The sequence below is a fragment of the Bacillus rossius genome, chromosome 3, assembly GCF_032445375.1.
Source record: "Bacillus rossius redtenbacheri isolate Brsri chromosome 3, Brsri_v3, whole genome shotgun sequence".
Lineage (NCBI taxonomy): Eukaryota > Metazoa > Arthropoda > Insecta > Phasmatodea > Bacillidae > Bacillus > Bacillus rossius.
This window is the reverse complement of record NC_086332.1, coordinates 31,879,270-31,905,368: the sequence shown is the minus strand read 5'-3', so window position 1 is coordinate 31,905,368 and position 26,099 is coordinate 31,879,270. Positions and strand designations below refer to the sequence as shown.

Genomic DNA, 26,099 nt, shown 5'->3' with positions numbered 1-26,099 from the left:
CTCGGGAATCAGTTTGTACTCAGCTCTCGCACTAAGGCCTGTGTAAAAACTTTTTGAAAACCATTAAAATAAAATTAATAATCAAAAAAATTAGCTGGCTCCTTTGAGCGCCAGTCTCGTCGCATCCATGCCGACCCGGCTTCGGGCGGAAAACAACAAAAACAAAAGTTTCTAGTTTCTTTTTTTAATTACTGGAATAGAACATAACATTTTTTGTGCTCGCATATGCTTCTGTTACAGCAACCGCCACGGATATACATATGTGAGATTATTCCGGATCTACGGGGGCGACAACAAACTGCCAGAAACTAGGTTTGACATGAATGTGATCTACTGAAATTACGTAAATATACAATATTATCTGCAATTTAATACATACCACCATTGCAGTTTTCAACTGTTTGTCATAGAAAAAAAAATACATGAATGAAAAAATAAGAAAACAAATCTAAATCAGCTGATGTCAAGCAGATAGCATCTGTTTGACATCAGCTGATTTAAGCTTGTTTTCTGTGGGTTTATGTTTTTTTTTTTTGCATTTATGATTTTTTTTCCCATGGAAAACCGTTCAAAACTGCAATGACATACGTCAAAAATTCCCCATTGCATGAATTGTTTAAAGGACGTATAACGAGCAGTTATAGACCCCCGGGAAGAGTTCCCGCCGCGGGTCAGTCGGGTCGAGGCGTGGTCGCCGAAGACCTGCCCCCCGCGAGGTTTCTCCCCAGCAGCCCTTGGCCTTGCCCGCGGCCTCCCCTCCCCGAGCGCGGCGCCGGGTGAAAGCCAAGTGAACCGGCGCGGGTGGTCCTCCTCGCGGCCGGGCCGGTATATAACCCGCGGGTTGCGATGGCGGCGCGCGACAGTGGTGCCTGCTCCGGCTGACGGCGACCCCCGCCTGCTGCTCCTCGGCAGCGCCCCGCCCCGGGAGCCATGGCCGCCCAGCGCCGCAGGAGCCTCGTGGTCAGTTAGCCCCAGCTCTGCTCTTCGCGTGTGCCATCTCAGCTCTCGGTATCTCTCTGCCATCTGTGGTGGATGGCGCCAACCAAACTGCCAGATAACAAGACGAGCAGTGTTTGCAATAAAGTTACTTGTCGGAAATCAGGTCCAAAGCTGGAGTTCAGTATATTTTTTAAAAAAATTGGTTGTCTGTAATGTCGGTTTACGGACGATAGTTTAACGTGACAACGTCATAACAAAACATTGACGAAATGATTGCACACTTTTATGAATAAAATTGAATCATTTTTATTGAATTATCACTATTTTGTATGGATACAAAGAAGGAGTCAAATGAAATCTACAATTTAATTGATGAATTTACTTTTATTTGCACTCATCAATTCAAATATGTTTATTACTTTAACGAAGAGATTATTTTAACTATAACTTTTATACGTGTTTGCTATTTAACTTCTTCCAATCTGTGTAATTCTGTTAAGGATAGGACGATGATAGGAAAAGTAGGAAACGTATGGGAGTGTTTCAAGTTTAATGTGCCTCGAAAAAGTCAAATCGATGGTTGTTCCAATCGAGTTGAAGAGAGATAGATGCGGCGCAAGCGTACAATGAGCGTAACGGGACAAAGCGTAACGGGACAATGAGTCATCCTTTTTCGTGCGTGCAGCCGGCGTTAATCGATTTATTAGACGTCACGTCAAAAATATTTTTTCGCTTTTGTCGGAGACGTTAAATTACATAGTTTAAAATTTTGGTTCTGCAAATGGCAACGAATTCTAGAGGCGGGTTCGGAAACTACGCGTGGTTCGCGTCCAGAAAAGTAGTTGAAAACACAATTTGCCTATATTTATCACGCTCGGCATTATTTTAAAGAATCCTACGTTAAATTTCGCGTCTTCGAGTTTCGCATTACAAGTGTATTTGCAACATAACGCGAAAAAAATTTGATCGTTACCGAAGTTACATGTTGCTCATCTCTGGCGAGTACTGAAAGACTCACATTATATTTTTTTAAAGGACTATTTCTAGAATTGTAACTCGAAACATCCCTTGCATTTGTGGTTCTGCCACAAATATATTCAACAGATATTCTCTTAGTGTAATATCATGGGTGTAAACATTTGCGCAAATGATATTTATGTTGTTTTGCGCGCCTATTAACACCCAATATATTATACTGAGTTAATATTCATTGAAAATATTTGTGGCAGAACATCAAATGCAAGTGAGGTATCGAGTTAAAATGTTAGAAATAGGCCTTTATAAAAGGTTATGCCGAAAAAAAGGAAAAAATCAACTTTGCGTATGAGACGAAGCCTTAAGGGAATAGCTTCCTAAATTATTGTACATATAAGTATAGTTCTTTATGTTGGCTTATAGATGGTCTTATTACTTCAATAAGTTTGTTTTGATGGTTTTGAGAACTTTAATGACCAATTTATATCTAAATCCTGTCAAGAATTCTTAGCATGAAATGTGTGGTATACAATTACTATAAATTAAGAATTTGTAAGAACACTTTGTTTAAAATATATATTTTTAGTATATCATTTAGAGATAAATGAAAAGTTGGGTTTTCTCAAAATCTTGGAAATCTGAAGTTTCTGTGTTTTTTTAAAAACTGAGATTTTTATTGATTCACGAATGAGATCTTTAAAATAAATAAATCTACAACAATGGTCAAATTCAAACATTTGATTAAACATCTTTAATATTTTCAAAACCATTAAATAAATCTTTATTAAACTGATAAAATCATTTATGCCTTTAAAATGTATTACTAAATATTAAATTTACTTAAAATAATGAAAAACCATAAATTAATTAGCATAACAATTATGAATACTATTTTCTTAAGTCTTCGCTTTATATTAACAGCCTTTAGCGAATTACAGATATTTGTGAAAATGGGACTAAAGAAATAAAGCTTTATGCATCATCCAGTAGTGGAAAAACAAATAATTAATTACTATTGAGTGACTATGACGCTATAGGCCAGGGAAAAATGTGAGCAAGTCTTTCAGTATTCGCCAGAGATGTGTAACATCTATCCTCGGTAACGAGTAAATTCATGTATTCTCCTGTTGCAAATACACTTATAATACGAAAACCAGAAACAACATTTAAGATATAATTCTTTAAAAAAATGCTGAGCGCGATAAATATAATCAAATAGTGTTTTCAACTTCTCGAATCACAAGTAGTTTCCGCACCCGCCGCTAGAATTCGCTGCCAGAGCTGCTACGGCGACTTTCGAATCATTCAATTTGCAGACCGAAATTTTAAGCTATGTTATGAAACGGCTCCGATAAAACAGAAAATGACTTGAAACAATACTTAACCCCAGCTTCGGACCTGATTTTTGACAAGAAAAATTATTTAATTATTGCTCATCTTGTTAAAATTCTTCAAACAGTTAATACTATAAAGTTTACCTTTGGATTTTCAATTTTGGTTAGCGTCATTCGCCATAGATGGCAGCACCGTGGTTACACATTTCCGTTCCATGAGACTTCCGTTACATTCACTAAATTACTCCTTCCAAATACCGTATACGAGAGCTAAGTTACACAACCAATAATTTAAAATATTTGCGACTTTTACAAATAACAAAGTAGGCAAAATTAAAAAACAAAAATAATTTGCAATTTTTAAACTTATTTAGTGCTATAACTATAGTATTTTAAATAAAAAAAAATATTAATGTGGAAATGCAACAACCTAACATTGGGAGTGGAAACAGAGGTTCAAGCCTGTGTGCATAACTTTGCGACATGAAACCCTATCTTTACTTTTATTTTTATCTCGATAGTTAGCACTTCCTACAGCAGATGCAATCCGCGCTACTCATATCATTTGTATACTGCACAGTAACTCTGTAATAATTTCTCTATTCAATGTTTCTTAACTTTTGTAAGAATTTTTAGCTATGTAGAGTTACAATTACTGCTCTAGCCAATTAATAGTAAGTATTTTTGTGTCCTCAAACAGTCGCATTCCTGTAAAAAATTATTTCGTTTTCATCTACGGTATTTATTTTTGTACAGCATACGAACCTTATAGTGGACATTCAATTTTACTGCCAGGCCTGTGCTTAGCTCGTTTAGACAAGAGTTATGATCTAGCTGCTGCAGAGGTAAAATCAACGTAAAAATCGTCATTTATTCTAAAGACAGGACTTGTACTGGAGAATGGTGCATAAAATTTCAGTCATATTGTTATATGTTAATTTAAAGTTATATTTTAAGTTAACACATCACGTGAGACTACACAAGTCGGTACAACCACTTTTTTTTTAAATCTGTTTGAACTATAACAGTTATTGTTATAAGGTCCAAATATTTTTTTTATTTTTATTTTTATTTTTTTAACAAGAGACAATTCGTAATGTAGATAAAGGAATCAAAACAGTCAAATGAGATAGTCGATCTCAATTTGCTAAATGAAGGAGGGAGGTAAAAATTTTAATAAAATCACCAAATATTTAGAATCTTCCTCTTTAAACATAATTTGAATAATCGAGACTTAATCTCAAAACGTTTTTATTTTATTGTTAATTTTATTTTAAGACGCCCATGGGTACATTAAAATTTGAATTATAAACAAATCAAAAATATATTTTCAACTTAACTCTTGACAGAACTAACTGCCTGTAACATGACCAGGGAGTTAAAATGCAGCGCCTTTCGTTTTACTGCAAATATGACTAAACTTTCCAGGTGGAATCGCAAATATTCATACTTTCGAAAGTGACAACGATAATATGTTACTCAATCACAATGGCTAACTTTCGCCCCACCAAATACTGTGGTTTAGAGAGTCTGGGGCAATACTTTCGAACAATTTGAGGCCTGAAAAATAAACGGCTTGTTAAACATTTCACAATTATCCGTCAGGACTAAAGCCTAATCAAGCAAGCAGTTATATCATATTACTGTAATTATTATCCTAAATTATCCTAAATTAGTTTGTTTTTAATATTTCCTGTTTTTGCATATGATTTTAAATACGTTAATAGCATAACCATTTTTAATAGTTTATAAAAGTATTTTTATACTGAACATTTACTTAGTAGTTATTATGAACTTAAAGACAAATTTTTATATCAGTCCTAGCATTAGGTATACAATTTTGTATAACAGTTCGTTTGTAGCCTTCGTCTTAAATCTCTATATTTTAGTATATCATTCATAAATCAATAGAAATTAGGTTTTCCCAAATCCATAGAAACTTTAGTTTTTCAGGGTCTTGGGAAAAAGTAATTTTTTATTGGTTTACAAATGATGTACTAAAACAATGAGTTTTAAGATGAAAGCTATATACAAATGGTTAATTCAAAACTGTATACCAGAATATTTCTAGCATTCAGCACATGCTAGGACTGACATAAAATATTATTTTAAAGTTAATTTAGTAGAAAAATACTTTTATGGACAAATATGTCTAGATTATGAATTTATTCAAAATAATGTGCATAAATACGGAATAATCAGACTTAAAATAATTTAGGATATTAACCCCTTAAACGGTGGTTTATAGTGAAATATTCTGGCTCGAACACTGATTCTAAGCCGAAATGAAAGGCGATACCGTAGATAATTGTAATTCCAGCTTCGAGTAGGGTTTTCATGTGATAGTTCTTATCAGAAGACATGTTAGTTTACTTAAACATATAACCTGCCGTGTGTTTTGCTTTCGCGATCAAAGCGTGAGTGTCTATGCTCACAATCGGATGGATGAATGAACATCTCGCCTCTTAGATGACTTTTCACACCATACACTAACTGTTACGGGTGTGTTTCTTTGTTGCTGCGATCGCTTATGTGTAGGGACAGACATTTTTTGCGGGAAAATCTGAACGCCCATTAGACTGCAATATGGTATGTCTGCACCTACCGGTTTTTTTTTTTTTTTTTTAAACCCTTTGTGATTGGCGGCCGTCTGCAAGAGAAGCCATTGCCTTATTCGACCGGACCATTCAGGACGCGTTTGATTCCACGCTGAATTACTGCGCGATTGGTGTGCTGACAGTAGGCATATACCCGAAATAATCTCGACCAATTACGAAACACAGATGATGCTATAATGTTTTAACTCTCATCTAGTGTCGAAATTATTTTCTCGAAAAACTACATGCCCCTACTTACGTGGTACGATCATGTGGCGAGGGTTGGTGGTTCGATACCAACTAATTGGCATTATTCATTTTAATATGAGTAGCGAGTCGGTGGCAAGGTCGGTATGAGCCCACTGCAACCGTTGTCTTGTCTGTATGTGCGTAGGGCTATGTGAACTCATTTCTTCACTTTTACCTTACTACAACATCAGGGTTATGGGACGGTAATTAGTTCTTTAGGAAGTGAAATATTGTTGTCGGTAGACACCAATGGAGACAGTCGGTCCAGTAGAAAACCACGTGATTATTCACTTAAGAAAGTGGCCGATTTCTCTCCGGACTCATTGTGTCTCCTGCCGTGATGACTAGAGAACCGGAAATTTCACCGATTCTTTTGGTCACCAGATAGACTGCAATCATCTGTACATCAGCATGGATTTGATGATAGGTAGGGACTGGAACGATTCGCGGTTTCAGTGACCTCTAGGATAGACTCCACGATCCTCTATGTACTCGGGCTAATTACGCCTGCTCAATGGCTATTTACTCGTAACACCTGTTAACTGGGATGCTCGTGGTTCAAAACTTCTTTGTTGAGGGTTTTACATTGCCTCAGAGTCCTTCAGGTAAACTGTGGTCCAATCACTGAAGCAGCATGAATGTAAACTAGTTTGGATTCTAGCCTATCTCGAAATGAATCTGCGAATATTTCCTGTCTCTAATGACAGGTTCACAACTGTTCCGCCACTCCCCTCTACCAGTCAACTAGCAGCTAACGACAGAGACACCGCATTCCCTTTACCCAATCGAAAGGCGAGGCACCGGAGTAAGAGATAAGCCGGTCGGAAAACAAATGTGGGCTGAACATCCACAGTACTGTGAATTTCAGGATTCCGCAAAGGGGCCTCTACGTCACCTAGTTGTCAATTAGTATGGGCAGGCATTTTTCGCGAAAAAAATCTTAGAGCCTATTAGATTGGAACTAGCTATACCCGCTCATGCGGTTTCTTACTTGTGATTGGCGGCCGTCTGCGAGAGAAGTCGTTGCCTTTTTTGACAGAGCCACTCAGGACGTGCTTGCTTCCACACTTAATTACTGTGATTGGTGTTGTAACACTAGACATGCATCTGAAGGAACATCGCCCAATCACGAAACACAGACGACGCTACAGTGTTTCAACTTCCAGCTACTCTCGGAATCTTTTCGCGAAAAATGCATGGCCCTATCGGTGAGACGCGAACCACCAGGTTCTTTGAAACGATCGGCACGCTTCCGCCGATCTCGGCCAGGGTGTGCTGATCTGGAGCCAGTGCTCACGTCTTCAGCTTCAGTGCTCTGCAGCGGTAACACACTGCGCTCGCAGTCCGGAGGACACATGTTCCCAATGCTTTCCAAACAAATATCTTTACTGTACACAGATGTGCTTGCTTAATTGTTGATAGGGTTTCATGGAGTGTGGTTACGCACGGAGGCTTTGTTTGCCCGACAGAGCACGGGCTTAACGTGGCAGGACGTCCAGGATTACAGCGGGCTCCGAACCACTAGGCGCTGACTCAGTGCTCATGACTCCGAGACGCGCCCAAGGACGTATCTGAGGACGAGGTTGTTGGGGGTGGGGGACCTGCCCTGGGCGCCGGGTTAGAGGGATCGCAGAATAAGCTAACAAATTTATTGTACATTACAAAACGTTTGAAATAAATAATAGTTATACAATATCTAGCTAATATTTTTAACTCGCTCACTATAAATAATCTTTTTTTTTTTTTTCAATGAAGATAACCCAGTTTCTACACTGTATTTTTTCCCTTGTAAATCGAACAGAAATATCCACGCAAAATTACAGATATTTGTAAATTCGTACGTTTACATGAAAACAACTGTATCGCTGAAACGTAGTGTTCGCAGTAGTACTGGGTTCGGATTCTTACCCGAGCACCTATGCTTCGTTTTGTCCCAGTACCTCCCATAGTTAAAGTTATTTGTAAGCCGCTGCCTGAATAGCTATCCAGTATTAACTGGTGCACATTAATAAGCATAATAAAATGAAATTGAATAAAAAATCAATTGGAGTATAACATTATGAGCCAATTTCAGTAAAAAAAAATACCCAGTATCATCTCGCAGTACGTATTTCATATATGCAAAAATAACCATAGTCATATGTTGTTACATGTTGTTCAAAGTTACAATGTCTTTCTTGCAGTATTAAAAACCATTTCTTGGAAGTTGCTTTCCAAAGGAATCTTCGGTTAAAGTAGAGACAATTTTTTTTTCTGTGTCGCGTCTGGTACGTGACCAGGTGAGGAGGGGATCGCAGTTTCTGCCCCGGGCGAAGGGAGGACTACTCCCCCCCCCCCCCCCCCCCCACACACACACACACGCCACCCCGAAGACGCGACGGCGTGAAAGTGCGTGCTCCCAGGCCGCGAGCGTGCCTCATTGTTTAGCGCGCGCGGCGGGCGGAGCCGCGTGTCAGAAGTCGCTGACAAGGGCGGTACTCCCCCCCCCCCCCTGCGCGGGGGAAAGTGAGGAAAGCTCACCCCGCTCCAGGCCTCTGGTGATAACTGACGGAACCTCCCGCGTCGCCCGCCGGAAGCGACCTCGGCAGCGGTGCGGGACTGCGGATGAAAGCGCCAACTCCCATTTTGGGACGTCGATTATTTGCTGCTTCACTTCTCGTTTTCTCCGACGAAACCAAGCTTTCCACTTGAATTTCAATCATACTCAGTACCTAATAATGCATCATTGGGCAATAATTATTTGGAATTGTGGCTGGGCTGACAACCGGCGTTTTGAAGTCTTAACATACCATTAAAAAACTACTAAAATTTCTAAAGGTGTCTGATAATAGTTTTTAACGTGAATTATATATATTATAAATAGTTATAATAGAATATACAGGTGTTTCCACAAAAAAGAATATTAGGCATACAATTTTTGGAATGGAATATAGTGGGTATATAGGATAGGCAGGGCCACTGAGAAGAAAAAAGGGGGAGGGGTACAAATCTCCTAGGGGCCTCACTGAGTTTAAAAAAAAAAAAAAAAAAAAAAAATTTTTTTTTTTTTTTTAAATTTTTTATTTGAGTTTGCACTGATAGGGGGTTGAAAAATACCTTTACATTACTAAAATAATATATTGGAAACCTTTACAAGTTAGCATGTGATACACGGAGATCACGTTTACAACTATGGCCACGGTAACGCGTACAGTATTTTGGGTTTTGTAAGCTTGTGCACGAAGTAATAAGGTAAAAGGGGGGGGGGGGGGGGCTATACCGGTATTTTTTGTCCCGCGCTCTTATCTTCTCTCGACGGCCCCTTGGGACAGGCACTGGACTTGCGTTTCTAAAGTTATGCCTAAGTGGCGTGTGAGAGGCGCGGGCCTCATGCGTACGGAAGCCCTCGGCCCCCCTCTCCCCCCCCCCGGCTGCCCCCACGCGCAGTTATACTGCAAGTGCACGCGCGGATAAACTGGGAAAGCGACCCCCCCCCCCCCATATTAGAAATAAAAGGAAAGCTGTGTTTGACGAGCAACAGAAGCAGAGCTTGGAGAAGCTATCTCCGCGACTGATTGCGTCAGGGAAAGCTATATGTTGTTGCTAATAAGACTTGCCACAACCGGACATGCGTGTGAAAGTTGAGTCTTTCATTAGCCAAACAACATATTAGTTCTTCATAATTACGTACCCACTATAATTTTGAGTCCAACAGTCATTTAAACATGAAAGGTGAATCACAAAACTGCTATTTCAGTTTAAATAAAACCAAATTAGGCACGCGAGAAATATTTTTTCAGCCAGAGCAACTAACGAGTAAATGTATTTTTCGTTGTGTTCTGGTATTTCTGAGTAAACGATACACATACTTAATCCACAATAGTTGAAACAGCGCGGAGAGAACTCAGTTTTTATTTTTAGCGTAATTCAAGAAATTGTGCTTCGTTGAAATCACATAATTCCTGACAGTAAAGTAGTGACCGGATTGTACTGACTAAATAGAAAAAAATTTAAGTTTTGAAGTGAATTCCTGAGTTTTGAATTTTAGTGAATCACACTGACTTAGCTGGTATCAGTTATTCGACTGAGTTTTTCAGCGAGTAACGTTAAGCCTATTCTGGTGTTGACTTCAGATTCTGTTTCAGCGTAAAACTGCCATTGCACAGCAGTTCGTATTTCTGATCTAATCAAATTATTTCGTGAAATAATCTGATCGCTCATTAGACTGCAACAAGGTATGTCCGCGCTAGCGATTGTTCCCTTGTGATTGGCGGCCGTCTGCAAGAGAAGCCATCGTCCTGTTCGGCCGGGCCATTCAGGACGAGTTTGCTTCCGCACTGGACGGCTGTGATTGGTGTACTGACAGTAGACATGTTACTGAAATAACCCCAGCCAACCACGAAACACAGACAATGCTACAAAGTCTCAACACACACAGCTGGTCAGGAAATCTGTTTGCGAAAAATGCATAGCCCTAGTTGTTGGATATTCTCATCTCGCGTCTGTAAGACATAGTGTCTATTGAGGGAAGAAAATGCAGAAGATAATGTGTATTGGGTTTGTATAATGAATAAGGACTGGAGAATTTCGCGGGTTAAATGACCTCCAGGTTAGACTCCACAGTCTTTACTGCTTTATCAGGTAAGTCACCTGTTCATTAGTTGCTGACTTATGAGTCGTTTGAACTGGGTACTGGGTACTGGGTACTTCTTTAGTCGAGGGATTCTAATTAGTTCAGATTCCACCAGATAAACTGTCAGGCAATAGCAGAAGCAAGTCTATCACGGAATTAATCGCGAATTATTCCGGTCTCTAGGAATAAAATATTTCACCAATACTTGGAAGATTCTACGTAAATAATACAGACAGTTAATTTCCTTTAACAATGGTTTGGACGTTATTGATAGAAATGCATTTTAGGAGCAGTGCTTTTCATTTAGTTCCTTCATTAGTCGTTCATATCAGCTGGCACAAGCTTTTCTGAATTATGTTTTACTAATATATATATTACTTATATATTTGCCGTTCTAATATTATACTAATATAAATACATTTAATGCAATTAGCAATCAACGCACCCGAAAATGTTGAGCTGGTCATTTGCATCATTTGTTAAAATAAACCCGTCGTCTTAAGTATTTGGCATGGAGTACCAATTAAATAATCTAAATATAATGGTGCAAACTTTGAACTAGTTTTTGTATTAACCATATTCTTGTTAATAATTCTTTATGGTATTTTTATGTGATGGTTTGTGGTGCGAATATAAGTTTATATATGTTTTGTTAGTCACTAATAGTACAATCCTCGTTAACCGTGCGAATGAGAAGTGTTTTTAGCCGTAATCCAGTTGGTCTGATTTGTTTCTTGGAAGTGTTCTAAACCAATACGCGATGCTTTAACTGCAATTTGACCTCGTCGGTGCACTCGGGTTGACAAGCATTGGCAGGGCTGTGCAGCAAATTGCCTGCAGTGAAATAGATCTACTATTGCAAAAAAAAAAAAAAATCTCTCAAAATTCCTAACGAAATCAAGGATTATTTATTGTTTGATGCACTGATAAACGCCGAATTCTTGACTTCAAGCAGGATATACTCAGAGCACAAAGCACAGTTATTTATTATTAACATTTACCCACCAGCTAAAATACGATGAGCATGAAGAGAGTAGCTCTTTGGCATCTTAGAGAGTAGGTAGTCGTTTAGTAGTTTGGTTGGTGCTAAGGATACTCCTGTCCACCACGGACGGACGTCTGTGCGAACGCACACTTCAGAGGTGGAGCGCCATAGCCTGAGGGACTAGGCCACAAGAAAGTCGCATCATAGCAGAATATAGGCTCTGCCTAGTTCAGCGTGATGTAAGTCGGCCAACTTGAACTGGGAAAACCGGTTGTCGGCAACTCCCTGCTGGGTTTTAAAGTTACACCAGAGGTACATTCTTACTGCACATAGGAAGTGTACTTTTTATATGTCTCAGGGCTGCCAAACAGCTAGAAGAGCCCCGGGTGTGAACTCGCTATTTATAAACATTTCAACATTTATTGCAGGTATCTGATTACAAATAGCAATAGCCAAGCACATTCGTATGGTAGTTTCGTTTTAGGGATTCGTTTTTAACATTTTTTTTGATAGTGAAAAAAGCTATAACGAATGTTTTCGCGAGCGTTTGTAGGCATGAAAATTTTTTGCACAGATTTGTAAGCGGGATACAATTATCAGGTCACACCTTACAGTCCTCTAGAGGTGAGTTCTCATCATTTCGGTGCCTATAGCGCGTAGAGGCGAAGAGACGTGTGATGCAAGTGCCAGTGTCGCCTTTAGCCCCCTAAGAGCTCGTGCACCTAGCCAGGCCAGCTCTGAGTCCTAATTTCAAACAATGAGAATATCTCAGAATCATCTAGAGCAAATTGCTGCAAAAAATCACTAAGTACTAATGAGTACGCTACCTGTATGACAGAATGTAATCGATCGCGGATAACTGAAATGGCTTATGCGAAGCAGTTCGTTTTTTCGGGAACCATGATAATTTTGTTTTCTAAGTCCAATATTTACGTAAGTAAAATTTTGAAAACAGTTCTATAGATGTAAATTGTAGGAATTTCCCAGCCACACAGAAAAAGAAACAATAGTGAGTAGCTTAAAAAATTGTCAAAGTAAATAAATCGTACGAGCGACACAATTAACTAAACCATACATTTTTGTATAAATAATTGCCGAATAATTCTCTATATGACTAAATTTTGGGACTTGTAGTTATGAGGCGTGATGGAGATAAATGCTGCGTTGCGCTGAGGCGATGGGGCCTCTGGCGTCATTGTGGACTCCGGGACACTTCGATGCCGATCTCAGCGCTCACCCAATGAGTACTGGTGCACAGGAGAAGGGTTAAGGGAGTGACCCTAACCCAATGAGATGTTGCCTCATCAAGCACGACCTCCGAAATTCCGTGCGTATACATATATACATAGCAAGTAAGAAAATTTGGCTGCAACGAGCACGTGTTAAGTACTTTATTGTTCAGGTTTGAACCAAGAAATAATAACATTAGTCTCCTCGCTCAAACACCCGAGGGGTTTTTCCACTCTGGACTCTTGCATGGTAAGCAGGCTATGCAGCTGATGGTTAAGGGGGACGCCTGCTTAATTCACTACTGGATTCTATTGCCGCGTCACCTTGGCTGTATTTACTTCAGCCGTCCTTGAGGTCGATGCTGATGAAAGTGCTGCCCCCTCGCCCGGGTGGACCGAGTCCTCTCGGGCGAGAAGCGACGACGTATGACCGGCACGGTGTAGGTCGGTCGAGCCGTGACCGCCTGGCGCGGTGCAGCTCTGCCCCAGTTCTCGGCCCGGCGGGGTCCCGTTAATCCGTCTCCCCCCGAGGGCCGAGTCCCTGGACACAGGCCGCTGGCTCGCCGCCGGGGAAGCGTCGGGCATGCCTGGCCCAGGACATGGTCCTCGGGGCCGGCTTCGCTCACGTGAGTAGCCTGGCTGCAGGCCGCTGTGCTGTGGCCACTGAGTAACAAACAACAACCAACTAACAAGTGCGGCTCCAGTAGGGGCGGTAACCCTCCCCCGGGATACAGTATTATTATTATTATTATTATTATTATTATATACTAGCTGATGCCCGGCGTGCGTTGCAATTGTTTTTGTAATTTGTTTGAAGTAGGTACACTTTTACAAAGCATCTCCCTATCTCTCTATGTGTATCTCTACATATCTCTCATCTATATACATATATCTATCTCGCTCTCTATCTCTCTCTCTCTCTCTCTCTCTCTCTATATATATATATATATATATATATATATATATATATATATATACAAATCTCACTCTTTAGCAATGAAAGTATTAAAATTAAAAAAAAATTAAAATCTATGTTTTTACCTTATCTATAATTTTATCTATCTTTTTACCTGTCACGGGTGTGACATGGGCGTGTAAAAATAATTAACGCGCGTATTCGAAAGCAAAGTTTTTTTTCCTTCTAAATTTCAAAGCGATCGGTGAAGAACTTTCCGAGATGCAAGATCTTTAACGAACGAACATTTAATTTTTCGCTATATGGATTTTGGAGAGTACATTCATGTTCCTAAATTCTTATGTTTAACTTCTCCTTCATCAAAATTTATATGAAACTATCTAAGTTCAGTATTTTGGAACATAATAATTATTTGTAAATATTCTGACTTCTAATATATTTTGCAACTGCGTTTATTTTCTTTGTGCGATAGGCAGCCTCTTCCCCCCCCCCTGCCCCCCCTGGAGACGCCATTGCTAACAACCGAAGGCCCGGTATTCAGGCGCAGTGTTTTCATTGGGCCAGAGCCTTCAAGAGTTGATAGTCCTTGAGCGAGGTTCGTTCTGACGGACGTGGACTCGACCCAGAAGCCAGAAAGTAGTAGCGACTGTGCCCACAGGGCCTGCGTGGGGCGCGATGCATCCACGTTGTTGCTCATGCTTCCAGCACGAGCACATCGAGGAGGTATTATAGCGGCGTGGAGAAGTCAGAATGAAATTGTGTTATACGTCCAGTCGTTTGTAGCTCATCCTCCACTGTTGATATATCATTTGCGGTGGAGGGGGGGGGGGGGGAAACTCAATTGGGTTTCACCAATAGTGTTTTGCAGTAGCTATGATAATTTTTTTAACGATAGCGAGTAAAATCTAATATGTTGATGGTTTCACGTTATGAAAATATTGGAATAAGACTATAGGATATTTTACCGTTTGGTATTTTAACTGGTATTGTGGAATTTCTTATGAATAGTTCTGATAAAGTTACATTCTTGAAAAAAAAAAAAAAAAAGAGTTGTTAAACTGTCTGTCGAAACTGATTCTCGATTTTACTAATGACCGATGCGGGGATTAAACTAACGGCGTGTTGATGCCCAAGATCAGTTTTGTTTATGGTGAATTCATCCAGCTTGCATTAGCAAGAGAGTCATGATGTGTTTTCGTGCCTCTGGTCAGGAGGTGAAATCAGGCCTGGGTTCGGATCCCGGTATCCCGGGCAGGGTCGACGGTTCTCGGTGCGAGAGAAATCTCCTCGCCGGGTCCAGGAGCAGTTTCCCACGCAGTCGCGCCTCGGGGGACGAACCAGTCTGCGGGCTGACCACCGCGGTCGTCGTGTGGAAAGTCGGCAATTTACAAGCAAGCAGCAGGTCCTCGTGTATTTTCGGAACAGGTTGTTAACCTCTGAATGCTCAAACCTGCTCCGGGAGGTTGGAAATGCTGTGCTCTATAATTAGCTCTCATGTAAGTGAAAACTTGTAGGAACTTGATTGTTCGTTCTGCGGTAGCGCAGTGGCAAAACGGTGGACTCACATTCGGAAGACCCTGTTTCGAACCCCGAGTCCCATCCCGACAATCCCGATTTCTGTTTTCCATCATGTCTGAAATTACTCTATGCAAAAAAAGATTTTTTTTGCCAATGGTAATTTTTGATGTCTAGCTCTATTCCATCGAATAACGTTGCACTTATGCAGAGGTGCCCACCCCCCCCCCCCCCAAACACTATGACTCACCCCCCCACCTAATGATACGCCCCCCCCCCCCCCGAAATATGTTATGCCATTTTCTCAATGATTTACTCAATTATTTCATAATATTATACTTTTTTAGTATTATAATTTATCACATTTTGCATTAATTAAAACTGATTTTATAATAATAATTTTGGTCATATCAGGTAATATTTCCATCCTGAACCGACAGATGCCAAACTGCTTTTGTTGAGAAAAGTGCGGGGTTGCCAATTTGATTTACAAGATCCCTTTCAATTATCAAAGCACCAGAAACGTATTTTCACAATAGAAACTATAATTATGTAAATAATATATACATTTTTCTCGTCTTTTAACCACCCCCCCCCCCTTGAAATTTTAATGACGCAGTCTGCGTCGTTACCCCCCCCTTGTGGGCACCCCTGACTTATGTGTATTGATATCGAATGGTCTACCTCCACAGAAGACCTGAAGTCGTATGAATAAAGGTATAATTACTGCATCTTATTTCAGGATACCAAAGTTAAAGTCATTTTGGCATTTAAAAATTGTACCGTTTGAAACTAAGATGGTAACTTTCCATGAATTTTTGTACTGAATTGAACTCCATTAACTTAAAATAAAAACAATTCAATCTTATGATTTTTAAAAATTCGAGACACAAAAGCTTCATGAAATCTGTCAGTTCCCACCAATCATAGTCCAAGCGATCAAAGGAAGAATCTATTTGTTAGTATATGATGTCACTTTATGAGAGACTGCGAGAAGTTGTTGAATAATTCATTTTCTTGAACTGAACCGCTCATCGTAAACGATTGGGGAAATCACGCAGGCGAGATAAACGGAATGGTGAAAGCGAAATACTGATGTCACACTTTTATTTCAACACGGACGAGAAAAGTTCATTTAATTTTATTTTCATTCACTGTTGATGCATAGTATATTATTTTGTAAATATTAAATATAAGAAAAAATCGTTAGTTCACATGTTAAAATATTAATTTCATTAAGGCCTTTACTGCTTATAATATCCTGATAATTTGTATCCCGCCAAATTCAAATTTGCACGCTACTATTCACGCCTGTAACTTTGCAGGGTTTCGTTTCCGGACATATGTTCCTTTACAAAAGTTGATTGGTGTGGGATTTCCTTCCACCCATTAAGTTCTGCTTCGCAATTTGCGAACATTCTGTAGATGTGTATAATATGAGTGTCCCTCAAGCGTTTCGCTTCTAATGAGGCACTAAAACAAGGAACCGTCACGTTTCCAACTGCCGAGTGTACAATACGTCATACATGAGCTAAATTATACGTATCAGGGGCTTTTTCTCAAAGACTGGTTTCGAAAGTACTGGATCACTAGAGAACATATTTTAGCCACTTCTCGATATTTCCAACGCAACATGCCACTCAGCCCTGAGGTTTGGTTTCCTGAAGAAGAGGCGCTAACAGACGTCAAGCACGAGGAGTCTCGTTCTATTATTTGGCAGGATGAACACTAACAGGCGAACCGCTATGCGTAGAAACGCACGGCACTGCTCCCTGACACTAACATCATTCAAACGGGCAACGCGCACGGACGGCCCATGAGTACTGCGTAAGGGAGTATTTGTGTGGCACTGGGTTATCGGTAGGTCCGTGTATATTTTCCCCGAAAATATTTTTAAGACCAGCTGTGTGTTGGAAACTTCGTATCATTGCCTGTGTTTCGCGGTTGGCTGGGTTTATTTCAGGCACATGTCTACAGCCAGTACACCAACCATAGCCATCCAGTGCGGAAGCAAAGGCGCCTTGAATGGGCCGGCCAAACAGGGCGATGGCTTCTCTTGCAGACGGAACAATCGCTAGCACCAAAAATTAAGGATGCCCATAAAATAACTTTACAGTTTCAATTTATACCGTTTACATCAAATTATACATCAAATTGAAGGTGAACTATCCTAGTTTTACAAATGTTTAAATTGTGTACCTTTAATTAACAAGTCCGGAGTAATGGAAGCAATGGCCTCTTCAATTCTGTGTCTCAACTCTGGCAATCCATTAGGTAGCGGCGGAACGTAGACATTATCTTTTATAAAGCTCCAAAATGAAAAAAAAAATTGCATGCTGTTATTCAATTGAACGTGGAGGCCAGCGAAAAATAGCCAACCATTACGACCAATCCAACGGTCAGGGACTTCAACGTTCTACCACACTCGTACAAAAGAAACGCACGTTGAACTGAAAGTACAGTTTCACTCTTAGTACATTGCAGGACACAAAAAGGTTTACGCTCAGGAGTCGCCATTTTGCGTAGGTGGCGTTCAAGCGAGAAAATGACAAAGGAGTACCCGCGCATGCGCTAATCTAAAACTGTTTTGAGTTACTCTTTAATTGTGAACCTGAACCAAAACTCTACAACGCCTACAGTCGAAACTATTATAATTTATATCTGAGACATTGCTTAAGGACGTACTGCAAATGCCCCTAGTTATTGGTAACGACAGTCCACCACTTAAAGTGCAGGCCGACCAACCCGCTAGCTCCCCGCTCCGCGATGTTGAGCGCGAGGGGTAAGCTGCCGGAAGGTGAAGAAGGGGAAGGGAATACCTACCAGCGGATGTTGAACAGCCTCCTTGGGCGCGGCATCTTTCTTCGAGTCTTTCACAGTTCAAATTAAACGTTGACCACGGCAGAAGCGTCATTACAGTGACTGATGTTATTGGAACAGTTGATGTGTAACCGGACCGTGTCGAGGGCCCAAACCGCTACTTGGTTCTGCCTGCCGGTGCGTTGCGAGCAGCTAGTTAACTGAATTCTCACTTTATGGCACTTTACGAATTGCAATTACTGACTCGGCTACTATGTATTCTTCTATGATGTAATACATGTTTTTAGCTCACCTTCATGTGTTGTTTGAAAGCTGTATCACCTTGTTTACATGTGCTCGAAAATTATCCCCTCAGCACAGAAGTTATAAAAAAAAAAAAAAAAAAAAAGGATGAAATACCATTTAGTAAATATGTTTCCACGAACCTCCCCACATGTTTGTCTGCTGCAGATTGTATGAATGCAGTGTGTTCCTCTGTGTGTTTTCAGGTTGCACTGGTGGCAACACTACACGTCGCTCTGGTAGCCAGCAGGTCCGTCGGTGATCCGCAACAGCAGCTGTAAGTAACAACGCTTCAGCTCATATTTTCAAATACAAACAAGAAACGTGGTTGATAAGGGTGGATTGCCTTCACTGTAATCTCAAAATCATATGTATATGTGTATGGAAAGTGGGAAACGTGGCGGTCGTTACCGGGCGCCGGTGGATTTTCTCGGGGTACTCCAGTTTCTTATCACTCATTTATTCCGTCACTGCTCCATCTCGTCACCTTTCATCATATATAAATTGATGACCTCTTCGACAGCGAGGTCATTAGAGAAGGGGAAGGTACCGTCCCGGCATTTGCCTGGAGTGCTTTATGAAAATCTTGGAAAACCCAAGTGAGGATGGCCGGACCAAGATTCGAACCCACGTACTTCATAGTCAGAGTCCGGTGACTGACCACTGCTCTGTCTTGCTCTGTACGTCATGAATGCAGACTAATTCAGAGTGTTGTACAGTTTATTACAGTTTATTTCTTCTGCAGAACCCTTACATGAAAAATCAGACCTCGCTGGTGCAGTAAAATAAGTTGAAAGATCCGAGAGCTGGAACCAAACAAGGAGGGAAAATTAGGTCGTTAATTATGGTCAGCCCTTTTTTTTAAATTAAGTATTTCCAACTAACCAATCGTCATCTTGAAATACCTCGACATGGTACTTGTTCTCACATTAATCTTTAATAATTATTTTATTTTATTCATAGGTAGTTTATATAAATATTCATGTATATGTGATTTAAAATGTATATAAAAATGGGGTAGGAATAACAATTGATGTACGGTATCCGCATGTAAGAATTTTTCTTAAGTGTGTGCATTTATCCATGAAACATAAAAGTGCTTTTGGAATTCCAAATAAATGGGCAAACATATACTTATATAAACTGTATGTCAGTTTCAGTGGCGGATACAGGGGGGAGGGGGATATGGGATATACATATCCCCTAACCACGAAGTTATGAAACAATTTGCAAAATATCAGTGAAGACATTAAATATGTTACTGTGTTAAAAGCCACGTCATCTACTGTTACTACTGTAAGCCCATATGTCAGTTGATAAATAGTAATGCAAGTTTTTTTAAATTCGTGTTTCAATTTTTTTCCATTTTGTTTCAAATATCCCCCCCCCCCCCCCCACACACACACAATTTCTGTATCCGCCACTGCTGTGTGTTACTTTGTGTTCGATGTCCACTCCCTCATTATTAATTTTTTCAAACTGAAAATTTAGGCCAGTTACTGTTTATTCATTAGGGTGATGGAAGATGAAACTAGTATTATTAAGTTTTTACGTTTAGATGTATATGAATATATATATATGAATATATATATATATATATATACACACACACATACATACACACGCGCGCACACTGATGCACATACACGTATGTCAAGCTGTACACAAGTGGCACTTTAATCTTATAGGTCACATCATACTAAGCTTCCTTTCACAATATATTTTACGCAATGTCGGATAACTAACGTGTAAAAACAGTAACAGACTGTAACATGTACAGCCTACAGCACCGACGTAACAATGACTATTATGGCAAAATAAAGTTTACGAGTTTACTCAGTGGTATAGAGGTAATTACAATCCATCCAGATATTTTCGCACTTTTTTTTACTCAGTTTCCCTCAAACTCTATTAGATCTAACCAAATTTTGTCTCGTGTGTTTTTACTTACATTGTACATAGCAACGTCTGGGGTTTCTATAATTGAGAATTACCTGACAGCCAGTGACTAAAGAGACAGGGGAGAGAACAGTTTGTTACTTGTTAAAGATAAACTTTTCATTGTTTAATGTAAACATACGTTAATCCTCAGTAAAACAGTATATGGCTAGAAAGGGTTAATTTAACATATGTAATATTGTTATGACCACAGACAGCCTCCCCGACTACAGTCTCGAGGAGACTACGGATGGAGCCCTGAGCCTCACGGATGGAGCCCTGAGCCTCACGATGAGCATCACATAGAGCATGGACACGAAGAAGAGAAGCACCACCATGAACCGAAGGGGTACTGGAAGAAGAAGCTCATCTGGAAGCCGGATTGGGTCAAAGTTTGGAAACCGGGCTCCAAGAAGATTTGGAAACCCGCGTGGAAGAAGTACTACAAACCCATTTGGAAGCCTATTCAAGTTCCCGTCTGGAAGGACATAAAAGTACCCGATTGGAAGAAGATATGGAAGCCAGTTTGGGTTCCGATTCAAGTCCCAGCATGGAAAGAAATACAGGTTCCTGATTGGAAAAAGGTTTGGAAGCCAGTTTGGGTTCCCACGAAAATTCCTGCCTGGAAAGAAATACAAATTCCTGTCTGGAAGAAATACTGGAAACCAGTTTGGAAACCTATATGGGTTCCTGCATGGAAAGATATTCAAGTGCCCGCCTGGAAACAGATATGGGTTCCGAAACTTGTGAAGTTCTTTGTTCCTGGAGAGAAGTCTCATGGGAAGGACGAGTATGGTTGGGAATACACATCGCATGGGCTTTGGAAGAAAAAGGTTGTATGGAAACCACTGTGGAAAAAGATATGGAAGCCAGCAAAGAAACAAATATGGATTCCAGATAAGAAACTTGTGTGGAAAGAAGAATGGAAACAGGTGTGGAAACCAAGTAAGAAACAGGTGTGGCTTCCCTCGAAAAAACTTGTTTGGAAAGAAGCCTGGAAACAAGTTTCCAAGACGGTGAAGAAACAAATATGGATTCCTTCCAAGAAACTCATATGGAAGGAGGCATGGAAGCAGATATGGAGGCCAGACAAGAAGTTAGTTTGGGTGCCTGATAAGAAGCTGGTGTGGAAGGAAGCGTGGAAGCAGATCTGGGTGCCAGCATGGAAGAAGATCTGGGTGCCAGCGTGGAAGAAGATCTGGAAGCCAGTGTGGATCCACGAGTGGCAGATCATCCACGACCCTCACCCGCCACCTCACGACTGGAACAGGAGCTCCAGGAACAGCGAGGACGTCGGTGACCCCGGTCTTGGAGCGAGCCAAGGCTCCCAGTCGGTGGCGTTCCCGCAGAGCCAGGCTCCAGACCAGCAGGGTTGGGAGAGCAGGCAGAGCCGGGGAGTCGACGGCAACCCGCAGACACCTGCAGGGCAGTTCGCTCATCAGCCGCAGCAGACTGAAACTACCGCACAGCAGCAGAGCTGGCAGTTCCCCTCGAGCTGAGTCAAGCACTTCCAAAGACTATCAGGCGTTACCCTTCGCTACTGCAGTTACGTTAGCTGTAGCCATATCTGGTTGCTTTTAAAAATGAGTATTTGTTCGTGAATCATACAGCTGCTTTGTCGAAAGGACAGGAGACAATGATTCCATAGTTTCAGGTACAGATATTCATTAACTCAGTTAAGTTCACTAATGTTTTATAAATCAAAATTTTATTTCATTATGATTTACAAGAAATTAAAACTTCTGAAATTGCAGGAAGTATAACACGATTTTCCATAGGTCTCGACTAGTATTTCTATTCCTATACCAGTATTTTTCAGGGTTTATCGTAGACGAATCCTAGTCAGGTCTTCTATAATGGAAGATATATATATATATATCCCCGATTCTTTTCCGCGTTCAGTTTGTCGCTTCTCCAGTGTGAGGCTCACTTAACTTCAGTGATGGCATACTTAAGAAGCCCTTCATTCTAAGGGCATCACGACAGTAGGAGTCATCTTGCATGTTGGTGATCTTTGAAAATACAAAAGCATTCACGCATAACTTTATTCTTTGCAACAGAGCCGCCAACCTGAGATTATCATGTCCTACAATGGAACCATCTTGCGCCGATTTACTGCCGGATATGTTTTTTTTTTTTTTAACCTGCATTTAAGATATTAGTTCCGATTTTCACTCTTTCAGGTTTATTGTACGAAATAATTCGTTACACATTGAAGTGCTGTACAATAGGTACCTATTTGTCTAACGTGAATAATAACTGGCATTATAGCGTGGATCTGAAGCTAGCACTAATCTTTGTCATGATATGTTTGGATTTGCGAAGTTACCACGGGGAAAACTCTACTGGGAATCTACAGAGACTAGAATTTTTTATGACAGATCAAAAAAGAATTATTTTTTTGGAGTCCATGCGAATGTAAAATAAATAAATAAATAATAATAATTTCATCTAGTCTCCACATCATACTTTACACACTTTGATAATTATAATATCATCATTGCTGCCATTGTCATTTGTTTTGCTTTTAATGAAACACCATAACAATTATTTAGGTAGTGTATTTAGGAAGCGTAGGCGTATGTTGATGTAACAGTCTTTGACATTCATTTTTTGTTACCATTTTAAGATCCAATACGGGAAGACTAAATTAAGCATAAACAACAAAAATCATAATGAAATTTGTACAGCTTTGAAATGAGAAAGCTGATATTCTGTTCGAAATTGGTAGCCAATTTGAAACAGAAAGGGTTTCCTTAATTTTTTCAATCAGTTAACCGAAATGTGTTTTTTCCCCCTACCTTCTATATTAGGCCTAAAGAAATAAATGATTCCATCGACGGTTTTTCTGAAAGTTTGCTTAGGTAAAAATAGGGAGAGACATTATTGTGTTGTTAATCATTGTTTACTTGTTAATATGTGTATACTTGCGAGTGTGATTGAGTGCGAACATGCGCGTGTATTAGAAGCTGCCGTGTATTAATACCGTCTTGTAAATACATATGTGTTGTTTTTACTGTGTTTTAAATAAAAATATTTTTTATAAAACCTCTTGTTAAACTTACGTACTTTATTAAACCTTGTTCCTTATAATTCTGACTCAGTTTGTGTTGGGAGGAAATAATTTATTGTTCAAGGTATTGCAAGAAAAAGGACACTGTGTGAATTAGGAGAAAATTTTTGAACAAATTATCGCGTCTAGAGCCTATATTTCTCAATTTCACAACAAAGGGAAACAATAAAAAAAAAAGCTTGAGGAACACGTCATGGGACTTATGAGGCATGGCGAACACGTGCCATTGTGCCTTACTTACGTAAGACGAGTCTACCGTTATTTGAAAACACGTACGATTATATGCCATTTTAATTTTGGAATTACACCCTGGAATGTGAGTTTAATAACATATTTTAATAAAATTCAATCAAAATTAATAAGTCAAATTTTAAGGTCCCAGTGTACATAGGCGGTGTGCAGAGCACCAGAAGAAACCACGTGATTTCAAAACTGCTCGTGATGTCAAGAGTGGTGTTTGTTTACGAAAAACATTTAAGAATACGCTGAGGGGGGATAGTTAGTTCTGTTTCCGTATTTTGTTTTTAAACTGTATTTCTAGGGGAGTGAAAATTGCTAAAAACGTGTGTTTTCGGAGTAAATTTTGTACAGAAACGTCCGGTAACGATTCTTGAAATCACTCAAAGGACTTGCAATACACGTTTATTTTCACTTCTCCACCATCTAAGTTAAGGTTTCCGCTCAAATTTCATGGTTGCTCTATGCACGCTAGTTCAGAACCTTACGCTTGGATGCGACACAGAGCTAGGAGCATCAGAGAGCGTCGCGCTTATCATCCCGCCTCAACACATTTACAGTCCCGATTAGACGGGCCTCATAAGTTATTCGGATTCAAATGAATAATGTATGTTAGTTTGTAGGTTGATACAAGGACGCGACCGATATTCTTTCTTTCATTCTCTTACTGACAGTATGTACCTATACGTATACACGATTCGCACTGGGGAAGTGAAGATTTCGGTGCCGAACTACTGATTCCTAACACCGAGATGCACGTGTTACCCCAGAGGAACTCCAGACTAGGACCCGCCGGGAATCGAACCCGCAGCTTGGAGCGTGGCAAGCCTGCAAGCATCGCCGCGAGCGCTGGTCCTGACCGAACTGCTTCACGCAGGAAAGAAATGGACTGCGCTTTTGCAAAAAGGTCTTTCAAGTCATAGTAATTGCTATGCTATAAACGCTCGCACAGCACTTTTATTGATTTTTTTCATACTATTTTCAAGACATATGGCACAAAAAAGGTAAATATTGCACAAAATAATTATGATTACTGTACGAAGAGAGTAAAATAAATTGGTTCAATTTTTGAAAAGATATTTCTGACGCCTACGAATTGCAGTTTTCAGTTTGGAGGAAGACGACAGTCTGAAAGTCGTGGTTGAGAAAAGATCCCAACATAATTGTATGTATGTATTAAAGTGCTCTTTAGAAATATATGTTTCTATAATCTTTAAAAGTTTATTAAAAACAGCAGAGTTCTGTCATGAAAAAAATAATAATGAAAAATGGTAACGTTTTAAAGGACAGGGGATTTTTATCCAATTCAAATTGTTTGAAACACGCTGAAGCTTAATAACTGGACTATCTGTGACGAATATTTCGGTTCTTTATACCTCAATAAAGATCGCGGGCTTTCGCGACTTTGGCTTGTGGGATTTAGCCGCGCCGAGGGCGTCATCGTAGTCGCCATCATCAGGGTAGGTAGGGAAGGGACGACAAGATACCCTGACGATGGCGATTGCAATGTCAACAGAAACGTCAGTGATACCTTAACCCTGGCCGCGGCTAAGTACCACAAGCCAAGAAACTCTTTGAACTAGTGAATTTTAAAATCCCAATTTCCTTGAATATAGAATTCTTCGAATACTAAGGATTTGATTGGCCTATCCGTAATATGAACACGTGTTTGAGCTCGAGGGCGTGCCTGAGATGCAACCCCGACCACTGAGAGAGGGGCGACCTACACCGCCGGCGCGCCACGCACGGTCGCGGCGGCAGGGAAGGTCACTGAGGGAGACCTCCTCTTCCCGAGCGAGGTCAGGAGCATCGCGGAAGTGCTGAACTCGGCGGGGTGAAAGTGTAGCAGAGGTGAAAGCCGTCAGGGAAAGTGTTTTCCTTACCACTGCCCACATGTTGGCATCACCGAAAGAACCGCACACATCCGGTCGTTGGGCAAGCCGCGGGTTGCCGGGTCTTGAGGGAGACGTGGCCACGTTAGCGCTTGTTCACTCTCTCTCCCCTTGTTCGTCTATATTTTTTTTTTTTTGTGGAAACGCGGACATCGGTGGGAATAGGACGACGAGTTTCTACGAGCCAGTATTTCAGGAAGCTGGTCAATGACTTCCGATTTCGTATTAAAAAAAACTTCGAAGATTTGATTGAGATTTCATTTAATTTGATCGTCTGCATTCATAAATCTAACAGGATCATAATTTATCAGGAAATAACATAAATGTTTATCAAGATAAATTAAGAACACCATCGTGAAAATTCAAGTTATAGTTTGACTTGAAAATCGTCTTAAAGAAATATTTTTTTTTAAATTTTCCCGGGGGAGGAACCGTATTTTCCAAATGTTCCCCGGCAAGCCACTCTCTAAGATACAGTACGTCCATAAAAGTATGCCCCAGTTATA

The 26,099-nt window shown here is 40.3% G+C and overlaps 1 protein-coding gene and 1 long non-coding RNA gene across 2 annotated transcripts; one reads left to right on the top strand and one right to left on the bottom strand.

The window, feature by feature from the left end:
- Positions 1-854: 854 nt before the first annotated feature.
- On the top strand, positions 855-23,451 carry LOC134530467 (uncharacterized). Its single transcript, XM_063365297.1, has 3 exons — positions 855-960; positions 18,660-18,730; positions 20,606-23,451. The coding sequence occupies exons 1-3, from the start codon at positions 931-933 to the stop codon at positions 21,888-21,890; spliced, it is 1,386 nt and encodes a 461-aa protein (XP_063221367.1). The 5' UTR covers positions 855-930; the 3' UTR covers positions 21,891-23,451.
- Positions 13,070-22,669, bottom strand: LOC134530468 (uncharacterized). The gene is made up of 3 exons (XR_010074823.1): positions 21,639-22,669; positions 18,597-18,728; positions 13,070-13,583 (listed from the first exon to the last, which is right to left on the bottom strand). It is a non-coding gene; the product is annotated as an uncharacterized LOC134530468 (long non-coding RNA).
- Positions 23,452-26,099: the final 2,648 nt, after the last annotated feature.

Bases quoted from the DNA above. Each gene is read 5' to 3' on its own strand.
- LOC134530467 (XM_063365297.1), top strand. From the start codon at position 931: ATGGCCGCCCAGCGCCGCAGGAGCCTCGTG. The intron at 961-18,659 runs GTCAGTTAGCCC...GTGTGTTTTCAG, and splicing joins AGCGCCGCAGGAGCCTCGTG to GTTGCACTGGTGGCAACACT. The intron at 18,731-20,605 runs GTAAGTAACAAC...TTATGACCACAG, and splicing joins GGTGATCCGCAACAGCAGCT to ACAGCCTCCCCGACTACAGT.